Genomic DNA, 17,153 nt, shown 5'->3' on the forward strand with positions numbered 1-17,153 from the left:
GCATTGTCATGAAGATTCAGCAATTCCTTAACATGGTGCCTGACACACGGTCAGGGCTTAGGGTAGCAACTCTAGGCATGAATGATGCTTTGGCCCTGCTGGTCCCGGTTAGCACGGTCATCCTCACAATTCCCCCATCTTTGCATAACCCTTTACTGTTTACAAAATGCTCTTCCAAAAAGGTCCTCCTGTGTGGAAAAAAAAAAAAAAAAAAGGTTTAAGTCCCTTCACACCCTACTTCAGGAGAGGCCTAGCTTCTTAGCCTTTTCAGAGTTCCCATTGCATTTAATCCATGTGTGCCCTGGGGGTCCTAAAGCAAGGAGCACTCTTCCAGGTTCCCCACAAAGGCCTTGTTTAGATTGCTTACCACTAAAGCCAGTGCCCTGGTCTGGCTAACCACCTGGATCTATGAGGGCACATGCCAAAAGGACAAATGAGTGGGCCCAACCTATAGACCCTGAAATCCGAGATGGTTCAAACCTCCCAAGGACCTGAGGATCTGACTCAAGACCAGCGATTCTAATCCAGAGGTTTTCAAATGAACAATATAGGAGACAGACAAAAGCACAACTTCTCTGTGGGTCCACCAGTGGAAGCCAAATGCCTTCTTCCAAACCAACCCCACCCCAACTTCCATGACGGGCTTGCCCAAGGGTACAATTTTAGAGTGTGGGGGAGAAGGAAAATCACTGCTGTAGACTGACTTCTTGTTTTACAGGCAAATAAACAGACCCACAAACACCAGGGCTGGTGTGGCAGAGCCCGCACACAGCAGACTTTCTGGAAGAAACCCAGGTGGAAAACTTCTATAGCCTTTTTAAAAAGAATTTGATTGGGACATGTTTTATCTTCATTTTTAAAAACTTTGAATTAATATACCATAAAATCAACTTTTTTTGTATGTGTAGTTCTGTTTTAACACATTTGTGTAACTACCTCTGCAGTTAGAACACAGCAGTTCCGTCACCCAAAAAATTCTCTGATGCCACCTCTTTGTTGTCAAACCTTTGCTCCACCCAAGCCTCTGGCACACACCAATCTGTTCTCCATTCCTGAAGATTTCCTGTGCTGGAATGTCACATCCATAGCATCATACAGGATGTAATCTCTAGAGACTGGCTTCTTTCAGTATGTCTTTGAGATTCATTCAGGTTGTTTTTCATAGCTAAGTAGTGTTCCAATGTGCAGATGTACCACAGTTTGTTTTAACTTTCACCCATTGAAGGATATTTGGGTTGTTTCCATTTTGGGGTGATTTTGAATAAAACTGCTACAAATATTAAAAAAAAAAAATGAAAACAACAACATTTCAGCCATCTTACCTTCATAATAAAAAACAAGACCAAGAAACAAGGCCAATGATTTTTTTTAATTTCTGAGGCAAAAATAATGGAATTGACCCAAAGTAATATTTCCAATTTTTTAAGGAGAATAGGGTGTAAGTGCCCAGCGTACCTGCACACATCATATAACCATTTTCCTACCATTTCCAATAACATCCAGATGGCCATGAAAAAATGTTCCACATCACTTATCATCAGGGAAATACAAATCAAAACCACAATGAGATACCACCTCACACCTGTCAGAATGGCTAACGTTAACTCAGGCAACAACAGATGTTGGCAAGGATGCGGAGAAAGAGGATCTCTTTTCACTGCTGGTGGGAATGCAAACTGGTGCAGCCACTCTGGAAAACAGTATGGAAGTTCCTCAAAAAATTAAAAATAGAACTACCCTACGACCCAGCAATTGCACTACTAGGTATTTATCCAAGGGATACAAGTATGGTGTTTCGAAGGGACACATGCATCCCAATGTTTATAGCAGCACTATCAACAATAGCCAAAGTATGGAAAGGGCCCAAATGTCCATTAGTGGATGAATGGATAAAGAAGATGCGGTATACATATACAATGGAGTATTACTCAGCAATCAAAAAGAATGAAATCTTGCCATTTGCAACTACATGGATGGAACTGGAGGGTATTATGCTAAGCAAAATTAGTCAGTCAGAATAAGACAAATATCATATGACTTCACTCATATGAGGACATTAAGACACAGAGCAGATGAACACAAGGGAAGGGAAGCAAAAATAATATAAAAACAGGGAGGGGGACAAAAACATAAGAGGCTCTTAAATATGGAGAACAGAGGGTTACTGGAGGGGTTTTGGGAGGGGGGATGGGCTAAATGGGTATGGGGTATTAAGGAATCTACCCATGGAATCATTGTGGCATCATATGCTAACTAACTTGGATGTAAATTTAAAAACTTTAATAAAAAAACAAATAAGAACAAAAAATAATAAAATTCAAATTCTTTATGTGAATTAAACAATTCATCATTATTTATAAATAGAGAAACATTACTTTTTTATCTGTATAGAATGGCTATAGTTAAGGATCTGGTTGTTGGGTGTCAGAGCATGGCTTTGTATCAGAAACAGGTATGATACAAGATAGGCAGATCCAAGGAGAGAAAACAATTGTAGGAAAAAAATTGCTAGTGGAAAGCACGATGAGAAGGAACTAAAACTATAGGGGTCTTAAAACTCTTCCAGTGGAAAGACTTCCCATATATTTGATAATTTCAGGATATAAGCTGTTTATTTACTTCTGGAAGAAAGACAAAATTCTATATTGTTTACTGTTTTTGAAGCTTTTCCATTTTTAACCTCAATGCTTTCCAGGAAAATGATTATTGTACCAGTTTCTTAATGCCATAATAATAAAATCACCACAAAATCTCAGTGGCATAAAACTTTACTTAGTATGCTAGTCTGCATGTTGGTTGGCAATCAACTGATCTAAGCTGAGCTCAACTAGAGTGGTTCTTCTTTGCTAGTCTGGCCATGTTCTTCTCATAGCTATGGCAAAGAAGCAAAGGACAAACCCAACGGGACAAAAAGTTTCCAATCTGTTGTAACACATCTGCTGACTTCCTGTTAAACAAAAGCAAGTTACTCTGGGCCAGACCCAGAGTCTAGAGTTAGGAAAATACACACTGCCCCCAGTGAGAAACACGACAAAGGACTTGGGTGAAGGGAGGTTAGAACTGGGGCCACTTGCAATCTACTACAATTACCATCATATTTGCATTTGTATAAGGTCTTAAATGTTTATTTGTGATTTCCCTGGTATTTATTTTTATTGGATCCTTAGAACAGCTCTGTGGGGATATTTTTATTTTCCACATTTTATAGAAGAGCAGAATCAGAAAGGTAAAGTCACTTACCTAAGCACACAAGCTACTTAAGCAGTAGAAGGGGGAAGTGGTGGCCTTTTCTGTGCTTTGTCATAGTTGATCATTCTTTTTCTTTTGTTTGTAGGATACAGATGAAAATCAAGAACAATGGACAAAGAAACCACAGGTAAAGCTATACAGCTGTATACTGGGGTGAATAGGAGATTGTTTCTTGTTTTCTAACTACCAATCATCTGTCTCAAATTGTTTCATTGTAGTCCTGCCTAGAATAAAAAGACAAAATTTCCATCAAAATAATTGCTGCATCATTACAAATACCAAGGAAAGGGCGAAAAGAAAACAAAACAAAAACAAACCCATAGACACAAAAAAGCAACAGTAACTGAAGGAGTTGAGTCATGATTTGAAGATGAATAGGCTAGAGTCATAACTGCTACAAATTGTTGAACATGTGCTTCTAGTATATGTGAATATATTTTATAAATAATAAATACACTGCTATATAAATAATGCACCTTAAAACACAATTTTAAGCACATAGATAGTATTTTAATAACTTTCATCAATCTTTGATGGGATAATGTCATTAAATATACTTTATTATTTTTAAAAATTTTCATTTGATTTAGTGGCATATTAACTGGAAAAAATACTTCACAAAGAGCAACATACAATAAACACATAGGGAGAGGTTCATAATGATACTAGATAGAAATTTATATTTCAAATACTCTTTTTAATTCTACTCATTGGAGGGTAGGGCTGACTTCTTGTCATAGCTAATTAATTTTTCATTGTTTTTAACCCCATGATGTGGCTGATGAACAGCCTCTACTGGGGTTAGAAGTATGACTCTGCTATGTGTTTTTCCATTGGTGTTGAATTTGGGCATTATTTTCAATCCAGCATTCATTTCACTACATGAATCTTTAAGCCATTTGTCCATTATTCCTTTAGCTAAAACTAGATCATATCATCTAGTTTCCTTAAGCACATGTATATGATCCTCTTAGAACAAAAACCCTCTCTTGATTCAATATCCTCTTCCAATTATCTCCCCATTTCTCTTTGCCCCTCTGTATCTAAAGTCTCAAAATTTTGCTGTGCTCAGTTTCTCTTTTCCCATTATTTCTTGAACCCAGTCAGGCTTGAGTTTCCACCATTCCACCAAAATTACATTTTTCAAGGTCACCATTTAACTAGAGAAGCATTAGACACAGCAGCTGATCACTCCTTTCTTCTCTTTGCCTCTGTGCCAGCATTTTCTATTTATTTGTCTTTTACTTCACTGGCCACATCTTCTCATCTCTGTTACTAATTCTTCATTCTCTGCCCAATTTCTAAATATTGGAAGGCTCACACCCTCCAGTGGTTTTATTTTTCATTCAGAGAAAAAGCCAAAGTCTTCACAGTAACTTATAAGGTCCTATGTGATCAGTTATCCATCCCATCAACTCTCTGACCTCATCTTCTCCTGTTCTCTCTCCAGTCACTTACATCCCTCCAGCCACACCAGTTCTCTAGACCAAGAGCACATCACATTTGCTTCTCCCCTACAGATTTTGCCCTGGCTCGTTCCTCTGACCATGACATCTCACATCTAGATACTTGCATGAATTGCACACTCACCTTCATATCTCTGCTCCAAGATAAACTTTTCCCCCAAAATAATGGTCCTCCCCCTCATTCTCCCCAATCTCTATTCTTCTTACCCTGCACAACATTTGACACCTTCTGTCATACTGTGTATTTATTCTCTATTCATTTTTGTCTGTCTCCTATTAGAAAGGTAAGCTCTCTGACTTTGTGCAATTCACTCTTGTATCCCCAGGACCTAGAACAGTACCTGGCACATTGTAGTCTCTCAACAAATATTGAATGAATATGTTATGAGTGCAAGCACATGTGCTGATCCATATTTGAATATTAGTAAAGATAAACTTATTTCTTCCTACTTTTTCAATAAAACATAAAAATTAATATAATTTCTATTATTTTACCCACCTGATTATCTTCATACTCCCAGATTATATGTAACTCACTTTGAAAATTATTGGTCAACAGAAGTGGTTCTCAGTCTTTGGGAGCATAAGAATTCTTAAGGGAGCCTGTTTAACTTTTGTTGTTATCTTAGGCTATCTTTTCTGTTCTCTATTGTGTTTTCCTAATTCCTTGCGTTAAATACTTAACTCCTAAATTTTCAATTTTTCTCATTTTCTAATATAAGCATTTAAGGTACAAATTTCTCTCTAGGTAATGCATCATCTGCATGCCATAAGCCTCAGTGGCATACAATAAAAGTGGTATTTATTGTTCAGTTTGAAATATTTTCAGGTTTTCAGTATAATTCCTCTTTGATGTAGAAGTTTCTTTTTTACTTTTGTAATGAATATATATTTCATTACAAATGAATGGACAAAGGGCACCTGAGTGGCTCAGTTGGTTAAGCATCCGACTTCAGCTCAAGTCATGATCTCAGTTTGTGAGTTCGAGCCCCACATTGGGCTCTGTGCTGACGGCTCAGAGCCTGGAGCCTGCTTGAGATTCTGTGCCTCATTCTCTCTCTGCCCCTCCCCCACTCCTGCTCTGTCTCTATCTGTCTCTCAAAAATAAATAAAAATGTAAAAAAAATTTTTTTAAATGAATGGACAAGCTAGAAGAGGGAACACTGCACACCCTGGGGTTTGGGTTTCTATCTTTTATTGATGATTGTTAACAAGGAGATGTAATATTTACTATTTGGGGCAAGGATGTCTTGGAAGCAGGGTTTGGGGTTTTTTATTCCTTATTCAGCCTACTTTGTCAGCCATCTTGGGCCTGTCTGGTTTGATCCGGCTTCTTGTGACTTTGTTCTGGAGTACTGCCTGGACAGGCCTCTTACTTTCCTGATAACTGGGCATGACTTCTTTGCTGGCCTCCAGGTACACTGTTAGAACCTAACTAACTGCCCCTAACATTCTCTCATTCACTTTGGGTGGGTTTTTTTTTTGTTTTGTTTTTGTTTTTGTTTTTTAATATTAAATATAATTTATTGTCACATTGGTTTCCATACAACACCCAGTGCTCATCCTAACAGGTGCCCTCCTCAATGCCCATCACCCACCTTCTCCTCTCCCCCACCACCCCTACCAACCCTCAGTTTGTTCTCAGTATCCAAGAGTCTGTTATGGTTTGCCTCCCTCCCTCTCTGTAACTTTTTTTTCCCCTTCCCCTCCCCCATGGTCTTCTGTTAAGTTTCTCAGGATCGACATATGAGTAAAAACACATGGTATCTGTCTTTCTCTGCCTGAATTATTTCACTTAGCATAATACCCTCCAGTTCCATCCACGTTGCTGCAAATGGCCAGATTTCATTATTTCTCATTGCCAAGTAGTATTCCATTGTATATGTAAACCACATCTTTATCCATTCGTCAATTGATAGACATTTAGGCTCTTTCCATAATTTGGCTATTGTTGAGAGCGCTGCTATAAACATTGGAGTACAAGTGCCCCTATGCATCAGTACTCCTGTATCCCTTGGGTAAATTCCTAGCAGTGCTATTGCTGGGTCATAGGGTAGGTCTATTTTTAATTTTCTGAGGAACCTCCACACTGTTTTCCAGAGTGGCTGCACCAGTTTGCATTCCCACCAACAGTGCAAGAGGGTTCCCATTTCTCCACAGCCTCCCCAGCATTTATAGTCTCCTGATTTGTTCATTTTAGCCACTCTGACTGGCACGAGGTGGTATCTCAGTGTGGTTGTGATTTGTATTTCCCTGATGAGGAGTGACATTGAGCATCTTTTCATGTGTCTGTTGGCCATCTGGATGTCTTTAGAAAAGTGTCTATTCATGTCTTCTGCCCATTTCCTCACTGGATTATTTGTTCTTCGGGTGTGGAGCTTGGTGAGTTCCTTATAGATTTTGGATACTGGCCCTTTAGCCAATATGTCATTTGCAAATATCTTTTCCCATTCCGTCGGTTGCCTTTTAGTTTTGTCGATTGTTTCCTTTGCAGTGCAGAAGCTTTTATCTTGATGAGGTCCCAATAGTTCATTTTTGCTTTTAATTCCCTTGCCTTTGGGGATGTGTCGAGTAAGAAATTGCTACGGCTGAGGTCAGAGAGGTTTTTTCCTGCTTTCTCCTCTAGGGTTTTGATGGTTTCCTGTCTCACATTCAGGTCCTTCATCCATTTTGAGTTTGTTTTTGTGAATGGTGTAAGAAAGTCTAGTTTCATCCTTCTGCATGTTGCTGTCCAGTTCTCCCAGCACCATTTGTTAAAGAGACTGTCTTTTTTCCATTGGATATTCTTTCCTGCTTTATCAAAGATTAGTTGGCCATACTTTTGTGGGTCTAGTTCTGGGGTTTCTATTCTATTCCATTGGTCTATGTGTCTGTTTTTGTGCCAATACCATACTGTCTTGATGATGACAGCTTTGTAGTAGAGGCTAAAGTCTGGAATTGCGATGCCTCCCACTTTGGTTTTCTGCTTCACTATTACTTTGGCTATTCAGGGTCTTTTGTGGTTCCATACAAATTTTAGGATTGCTTGTTCTAGATCTGAGAAGAATGCTGGTGCAATTTTGATTGGGAAGGCATTGAATGTGTAGATTGCTTTGGGTAGTATTGACATTTTAACAATATTTATAGTTCCAATCTATGAGCATGGAATGTTTTTCCATTTCTTTGTGTCTTCTTCAATTTCCTTCATAAGATTTCTATAGTTTTCAGCATACAGATCTTTTACATCTTTGGTTAGGTCTATTCCTAGGTACCTTATGATTCTCGGTGCAATTGTGAATGGGATCAGTTTATTTCTGTTTTTGTTGCTTCATTATTGGTGTATAAAAATGCAACCGGTTTCTGTACGTTAATTTTGTATCCTGCGACTTTGCTGAATTCATGTATCAGTTCTAGCAGACTTTTGGTGGAATCTGTCAGGTTTTCCATTAGAGTATCATGTCATCTGTAAAAAGTGAAAGTTTGACTTCATCTTTGCCAATTTTGATGCCTTTTATTTCATTTTGTTGTCTGATTGCTGATGCTAGAACTTCCAAGCCTATGTTAAACAACAGCGGTGAGAGTGGACATCCCTGTCATGTTCCTGATCTCAGGGGGAAGCTCTCAGTTTTTCCCCATTGAGGATGATATTAGCTGTGGGCTTCTCATAAATGGCTTTTATGATGTTTAAGTATGTTCCTTCTATCCCGACTTTTGCGAGGGTTTTTATTAAGAAAGGATGCTGTATTTTGTCAAATGCTTTTTCTGCATAGATTCACAGGATCAAATGGTTCTTATCTTTAATTTTATTGATGTGATGTATCACATTGATTGATTTGCTAATGTTGAACCAGCCCTGCAGCCCGGGAATGAATCTCACTTGATGATGGTAAATAAATCTTTATATATGCTTTTGGATTTGATTTGCTAGTATCTTGTTGAGAATTTTTGCATCCATATTCATCAGGAATATTGGCCTGTAGTTCTCTTTTTTTTGCTGGGTCTCTGTCTGGTTTGAGAATCAAAGTAATGCTGGCTTCATAGAATGAGTCTGGAAGTTTTCCTTCCCTTTCTATTTTTTGGAACATCTTGAGAAAGATAGGTATTATCTCTGCTTTAAATGTCTGGTAGAATTCCCCAGGGAAGCTATCTGGTCCTGGACTCTTACGTGTTGGGAGATTTTTGATAACTGATTCAGTTTCTTCACTATTTATGAGTCTGTTCAAATTTTCTATTTCTTCTCATTTGAGTTTTGGTAGTGTGTGGGTGTTTAGGAATTTGTCCATATCTTCCAGGTTGTCCATTTTGTTTGCATATTATTTTCATAGTATTCCTTGATAATTGCTTGTATTTCTGAAGGATTGGTTGTAATAATTCCATTTTCATTCATGATTTTATCTGTTTGGGTTTTCTCTCTTTTCATTTTGAGAAACCTGGCTAGAGGTTTGTCAGTTTTATTTATTTTTTCAAAAAAAACAACTCTTGGTTTCATTGATCTGCTCTATAGTTTTTTTTAGATTCTATATTGTTTATTTCTGCTCTGATCTTTATTATTTCCCTTCTTCTGCTGGGTTTGGGTGTCTTTGCTGTTCTGCTTCTAGTTCCTTTAGGTGTGCTGTTAGATTTTGTATTTGGGATTTTTCTTGTTTCTTGAGATCGGCCTGGATTGCAATGTATTTTCCTCTTAGGACAGCCTTTGCTGCATCCCAAAGTGTTTGAATTGTTGTATTTTCGTTTTCATTTGTTTCCATATATTTTTAAATTTCTTCTCTAATTGCCTGGTTGACCCATTCATTCTTTAGTAGGATGTTCTTTAACCTCCATGCTTTTGGAGGTTTACCAGACTTTTTCCTGGGGTTGATTCCAAGTTTGATAGCATTGTGACCTGAAAATATGCATGGTGTGATCTCAGTCCTTTTATATTTGTTGAGGGCTGTTTTGTGACCCAGTATGTGATCTATTTTGGAGAATGTTCCATGTGCACTAGAGAAGAAAGTATATTCTGTTGCTTTGGGATACAGAGTTCTAAATATATCTGTCAAGTCCATCTGGACCAATGTATCATTCACGGCCATTGTTTCTTTACTGATTCTCTGTCTAGATGATCTATCCATTGTTGTAAGTGGAGTATTAAAGTCCCCTGCAATCATCACATTGTTATCAATAAGGTTGCTTATGTTTACGATTAATTATTTTATATATTTGGGTGCTTCTGAATTCGGTGCATAAATTGTTACTCTCACTTTAGTGGGGCTTGGAGAGGAAGCAGAGATTTTTTTTAAAGCCTATGTTCAGTCTCCCATGTCTAAGCACAAGGCCAATCAGAATGGCTGCCCTGTACTTCCACTTCCATTTCTTCACTTCCCATTCCGGCCTTAACACACCAAGCTCCGGTTTCTATGTCTCACACTCAGCTCAGACTACTTCAAAAGAGTCCCAGTGATCTTTGTTCATCTAGTTCAGTGGGCTTTTTTCAGCCTTCATCCTCTGAAACTCTCTGCAGCATTAGACACATGGAGCAAAGGACCCCTCTCTCTGACTGGGAAGCAAACTTTTTTACTTGCTCCAAATCTTCAGCTCCTTAAATGTAAATTCTCCTCAATGTTCTGACTTTGTTGGGCTTTTTTTTCCACCATTCCGTGAATACCAGGCCCAACATGCCCCTCAAAGCAAGTTTGAGCTGGGAAAAAGGAGAAGGTTTCACCTGAACTGAAGATCAGAGTTTGATTACACAGAACTGGACTTTGTACTGGCTGTTACATGACTGTTGCTGGGAGTAAAAATCTTAAATTTTTGTTTTTGGTCTAATTGAAGAATGATTGAAAAGTTATGACACTTGCCCAGATTTCTGTCCAAAGGTCAAGGAAAAATGAGACGTCAGAAAGGTTTTAATAAAGTTTACTGAAAAGCATATTAGGTAGAAAGGCTTCCAGAGCTTATGCAAAATTTTTGCATGGTTTTAATTGATTGGTTTTTATTTGTTTTTTATGACAGCATTTAAAGATTGTTCAATTTGTTTCTGCCCTCACTGGCTGTTATTGCAGCTGGAAAAACACTGAGAAAGAGAGGGGGACTTGTTGCTGGGGGCTAGTGAGACAGGGACAAGACACTCATCCTCTAGACAGGCCAATTAGGGGACAAGAGAGAGCAATGACTTTCCACAATGCTTTCCACAATTTTTGACCCAACTGATCTGTTCCCAGTTCTCAACAGATTTCCTCTGGATTCCTGCAGGTCTAATTGGCCTCCTGCCTGTCTGATCTTATTTCTAAGATCTTCCCCAAAAGCAAATTTGCTTCCTTGCTTAAAGTGGCTCCCTCAGGACCTGCTCTCTTATCCTCCACCACCCTCTCATTCTATTCTCTAGCCTTGAACAAGCCTGGTGTTCTCTTTATTACAGTCCTACCTGAAGTGCCTGCCCACCACCCCCTCTGCCAGAGGACCAGTGCACAGCACCCTCAGACTACAGCCCAGAAAACAGGAATTTCTGGAAATGTTTTAGAGCCTCCTAGTCAGGCCAGAACACTATACTAATGGCATCCCCAGCCAATATCTGTCAGAGCAATTGTCAGGTTTCCCTGTCTCTCTTTGGATTGGACAGAGAGTTTTATTCTTCTGGTCCTAGCCTTAGGCCATTCTCTGGCACAGAGTGGTGCTTGCTAACCCATTTATTGAGGTAACTAATAATCTGTCTTCCAAGCTTCAGACACACACCTATATCCCTTTTCCACAAAGTATGTCCTTTAGATGCTTCATACTCAACTGGTCCCAAACCAAATTCATAAACGCATCATTATACCTCCTTACTATCAGTCAGCTTCAAAACCTAGGACCCACCCTCAATCCCTACATGGAGTAAATTGTCCAATCTTGTTGCTTTGCTTGCTTGAGTGTCTTTCCAAACCATTCTCATACTCCACTCCTGCTACCTCTCTCTTACCAGTATCCTGACCAGTGACTACCTCATTTGAAGCACACAAAACCCCATATGTCCCATCAGTTGGGCCTACTCATGATTCCCTAAGTACATTCTGCACTATCCCTCCTGTCTTTTGCTAGCACCAGCCCTCTGCTAGCATCTGTCTTTGCTTACCTTGCTCAAATGCTACCACATCCACGAGGCCTTTTTAAATCCCCCCAGAAAGACTAACTCTCTTCCACTTTGGTTCTCCAAGAGTACTGTATTGTATTTGTATCACTGTTATATCAATTACCACAGTCTTCCTTGTACCCCAGTTATTATGTGTATTTCTGTCTTATTGCCTAGATATCAAGCCCTTGGAAGACAGAGTTCATGTATGTTCATCTTGGAGAAACTTTACACACAGTAGGGGTTTAACAAATGGTTTTGCATTTATTAATAAAATTAACCAATTTCATTTAAAATTCACCAGTTCATTCCACGAGACTATATTTAGCACCAATTTTGTTAGTTTTTAACATGACTTGTGAGATTCATTGATTTCTTCAAAGACAAAATTTTATGTTGGCTTTAGGATAATAATAGCTCCATTGATTGCATACCTGTCAACCATTATATGTATATAATCTCTAATCCTTGTAATAGCCTTGCAAAATAGAAGATATTGTCCCTATTGTACAGATGCACATTCTGTGAGGGTCAGTAACTTACCCATGGGCATATAACTGTAAGTCCTCCAGCTAGGGCTAGAAGTCACCTTTGTGATTCTGTAAGCCACTATACCACATCACCCTCATCCATACTGTGGGATAGGGGAGTCTCTTTTGTTTCTTTCCTTCACTTAATCATCTTCAAAAAATATTTTAGTTTGTTAGTGTTTGTTTTGTGTTTTACAGCTTCCTTCGACATCATACATACCTCAAAAGGATCTGCTAGACAACAAGTGCCTAATTGAAAAATACACACATCTCTCCTGCAAAAAAGTCTTCTGTCAACCATGGCAGAAATGCATCGATGGGACCTGTATCTGTAAACTCCCTTATCAGTGCCCAAAGAATGGCACCTCAGTGTGTTCAACTAATGGGAAAAGCTACCTAACTTACTGTCAGCAGAAGAGTTTTGAATGTCTTCAGCCAAGGGCAAAGTTTTTAAATAGTGGAACATGCATAGCTGAAGGTAGGAAAGCCCTAGTTGAGTCTGTGATATAAGAAAGAAATTGTTTACCATACTGTCTACTAGAAGATAATTTTGCTATGAAATGTTATGATGACAATTCAGAATTCCTCCCTAGACCCTTAATTGTAATGGGGGTGACAACTAAAGAAAATAGGGTCGCCAGAATATAGCCAGCCTTTGAGTTCACAGCACAAGGCCCTGAAGCTGGTCCTTCCCCTCAGTGCCTGTGCCACTCTGCTGCCCAGCCCTTCAAAATTATCCCCACCCTCACTTCTACTTGGCTAACAGGACTATTCCCAGAGTCATTGAGTTGGTTCAGAACGCAGTGAAAAAGTCTTTATATAAGATTGATATTGATATGGAGCTGTGCCTGTGGACCTCCAGATCAAATAATTTCTTCTAGTGTCCCTCCCACCAGCCTCTACCCCTAAGGATCCCCAAGCCCATTGGCCCTGATCTAAGGGGAGCTCAGGCTACTGATGACCTAGGACATACTCTAGCAAACTTGGCACTTCAGATGAAAGAGCTTGTCTACACTCCATCCAGGCTTCTAATGCACTGAGGAGGCTGTGATGCTGATACGTAGATTGCTGGAGTGGTTAAGGTTAGGAATCTCACTGTCAGTTTTAGTTGCAAGCCTCTCCACCCCACCTCAGTTATTGACAAGCTATGTAACTGGTCAGACCCCATTTTCCACCTCAGTAAAATGTGACTAACACCAGTTCCTAACTCCTAAGACTTTCATGAAGATTAAATAAAAGGATGTATGTAAAAGCTCTTCATACAGTGTTTGGCACACAAAAAGAGCTCATGAAATTTTAACTAGTAGAGCAAACCTCAGCCTTATCTTCTAATATCAATTATCACAGACACTTCATGAATTTATAGAAAAATACTCAAAACATTCCTTGTAAAGGCACCATGACATATGCCAGCACACAGTTGCCTAAATATCTGTGTGATGCTTGGCTAAGATATTGAGGCACTGTGGAGTAGGAGAAGAAAGCTCCCTATTTGACCCCATCTCTATTGCCTGTTGGGAAGGAGGGAAGCAATAATGGAGATTATTTTGTCAGTGGCAGACTTTTGTTCTCTTGAGGCATTAAATGCCTTAAATATATGAGATACCTAAATTTTTTTTTACATTGCAATTATTTGTTTGGCTTACTTTTAAGAGCACAGACTTGGGAGTGAGATCAATATAGTCCCATCAGATTCCTGGCTTCCCCACTTGAGCAAGTAAGTTAACCTCATGTATAAAAGTGGAGGCATTTAGGTTCCTCATGTAAAAATATCATTGTAGTCTTCACAGGGTTGTTGTGAGGATTTCATAATAGTCTGTATAACTGGGTAGTATAGCCACTGATACATAATAAACCCTGGTAAAACAATTACAGACTATTATTTACTAAAATCTTCATGGTGTTCAAAGTTAATTTGAAATTACATTTTTTGTTTATTTTAAAGGCTTTTAATCAAGAGGAGAAAAGGTGAATGCCTAAATATTGCTCGTTATTTTGTGTGTGGGTGTGTGTGTGTTTTTAATTTTAGGACAATTTAGTGTTTCCTTAAAGTATGGAACTACCACTTCTGAGGGAATTGTTGAAGTAAAACTTGTAGACCAAGATAAGAAAATGTTCATATGTAAAAAAGCCTGGAGCATAGTGGAGGCTAATGTGGCCTGTCTTGAACTTGGATTTCAACAGTAAGTGCTTGTGCCAGTGGATTTTCCCAGGGTTGGTTTGGTCTTACTGTTCCAATTATTTGTTTTTTGATTACCCAATCTTTCTGTGCCTTAATTTCCTCATATGTGACCTGAGAGTATGAACTACCTGTCTCACAGCATTGTTATGAGGATTAGATATGTTCATGTCTGACTAGCACTTAGAACACTGCTGAACACAGATCACCTGTAAGTTTGTTGGAAGTTTCTGGATACGAATCTTTTGCAGTTTCAGATAGCTATAAACATGTTCATTACTGTATATCTCTACTTGTCTATAATTATCCCCACTTTTTCATACCTAATATTGTTTATCTATGTCTTCTCTTTTTCTTGGTCAACCTTGAAGAGATTTGTCTATTTGATAGTGGTTTTTATTTGTATATCTTATACATAAATTGTCTCTTGTTACTTTACTCTCACTTCATTAACTTTTGTTGTTATCTTTGGCTCTCTCTCTTCTGTTCTCTATTGTATTTTCCTAATTCCTTGAGTTAAATGCTTAACTCCTAAATTTTCAATTTTTCTTATTTTCTAATATAAGCATTTAAGGTACAAATTTCTCTCTAGGTAATGCATCATCTGCATGCCATAAGCCTCAGTGGCATACAATAAAAGTGGTATTTTATTTATTGTTCAGTTTGAAATATTTTCAGGTTTTCAGTATAGTTCTTCTTTGATTTAGAAGTTTCTTTTTTACTTTTGTAATGAATATATATTTGCTTTTAGTTAACTTTTTGTTATAGATTTCCTATTTAATTGTATTGTTGTAAGAGAATGGTTCCTATATGATAATTGTTTAAATATTTGTTGACACTTGCTTTGTGTTGAGTATATTTTAAATGTTTCAGGGGCAGGGTTCTAGATAATAAGTATGTTATCCATTAAAATAAGCAAGCTCATAACTGCTTTGTTCAAATCTTTTCCTATTTACTTACTTGCAAGCTTTCTATGTCTTTATCTTTTAAATGTGTCCCTTATAAACAGAACATATCTAGATTTTTTTTAAAAATCCAATATGACAATAACTGTCTGAATAGTTTAGTCCATTTACATTATTGTGATTATTTACATTGTTGAATTTATTTTCCCTTATTTTATAATTATTATTTAACCTGCTTTTTCTGTGTGCTTTCTTCCTTTTCTAACTTCTACTGGGTTAATAAAGTTGTTGTGTTTTTTCATTCTCCCCTCTCTTCCCCCTCTACTTGGTTTGTAAACTATACACATCCTATTTCTGTTGTTTTTGTGGTTATCTTCACATTTATACCACGAATCCTTAACTTAGGAATTCCTCACCCTCTTCAGGAATAATACAAAGAATTCATTATTTCTATCAAGGTTCCAGGATTTAGTTCCACATTATTTTTATATATTCCTGAAGTTAATTGCTATCATTATATAAGCAATTATAATACATACTGTCATTATATAATTATATATATCATATATAATATATAAAATATATAAATATTTGCTTATATATAATTATTATATAATTTATATATTATATATGATATATACAACATATCATGTATATATGTATATATCATATATACATCATATATATATACACGTATATATACATATATACGTGTATATATATATGATATATGATATTATATACACACATATACTGTGCTTATTCACATGTACTTCATGTTTACCAACATCTTGGTTTGTTACTGCTTTTTGCATCTCTCAACATTATGCTGAATTCAGTTTCCTTCTTTCTAAACCATATCTGCTAGAAGTTCATTAGTGAGAGTATCTTATCATTAAATTGAGCTACAGAATATTTGTAATTTTTGACAGTTTGTGACCTACAACCTATAAGTCAACCTAATGGGAAACTCTCTCAGTCTTTGATCTCCTAGTATTTTGCTTTTATCATATTTTGTATAAGCTCATGGACAGACTTCTCTTATTTTAGCCAGTGGATATTTCCCTTACTTCTTTAAGAGCTCATTGAAGCCATTTATTATATTTTATCTAGTACTTTTGGATAGTTTTAGAATGAGAGATTTTTTTCAAATTGTATACCTCTGAGATTGCCCCAATAGCTCTCATTTGTTCTCATATTTTGATGCTGCTTGGCAGTTTTATGACTCTTGTATCGTCATTATGGATCTTAAATCATTAAAAATACCTCCCTGTTTCCTTTAAGCTTATTTATTTATTTTGAGAGAGAGAGAGAGAATGAGCAGGAGAGGGGCAGAGAGAGAGGGAGAGAGGGAATCCAAAGCAGGCTCTGCGCTATCAGCACAGAGCCTGATGCAGGGCTCAGACCCACAAACCATGGGATCATGACCTGATCTTAAATCAAGAGTCAGACGCTTAACTGACTGAGCCACCCAGTCACTCCCTGACTTTCATTCTAATTGATCTTATATTTATATTGCCCTTATTGCTTTATTATTGTTTATATTTACCCAATGCATCTTTGCTCAACTTTTTATTTATAACACCATTTTCCTCATTTCCTTCTAAAGAGAAGCAGGGAACAATTGAATGTTCTGGAAGAATAGTTTACTATAACTCATCACCTCTAGAGTCATAGAGGTAGCCTCTTACCTGCACAAATTCTGAACAAATTAGAAAGTCCAAGCAATGGTATATAGATGCCAAAAATCACCTTAAT

The 17,153-nt window shown here is 37.6% G+C and overlaps 1 protein-coding gene across 4 annotated transcripts in view; it reads left to right on the forward strand.

Moving 5' to 3' along the window:
* CFI (complement factor I) overlaps positions 1-17,153 on the forward strand; it is a 77,405-nt gene that overhangs the window by 33,490 nt on the left and 26,762 nt on the right. For all 4 annotated transcript variants that reach the window (XM_045470489.1, XM_045470488.1, XM_045470476.1 and 1 more), the window contains exons 2-4: positions 3,335-3,376; positions 12,510-12,789; positions 14,341-14,494. In XM_045470489.1, the coding sequence (XP_045326445.1) occupies positions 14,424-14,494 (71 nt within the window). In that variant the 5' untranslated portion in view covers positions 3,335-3,376; positions 12,510-12,789; positions 14,341-14,423. The remainder of the gene's footprint in view (positions 1-3,334; positions 3,377-12,509; positions 12,790-14,340; positions 14,495-17,153) is intronic.

The sequence above is a fragment of the Leopardus geoffroyi genome, chromosome B1, assembly GCF_018350155.1.
Source record: "Leopardus geoffroyi isolate Oge1 chromosome B1, O.geoffroyi_Oge1_pat1.0, whole genome shotgun sequence".
Lineage (NCBI taxonomy): Eukaryota > Metazoa > Chordata > Mammalia > Carnivora > Felidae > Leopardus > Leopardus geoffroyi.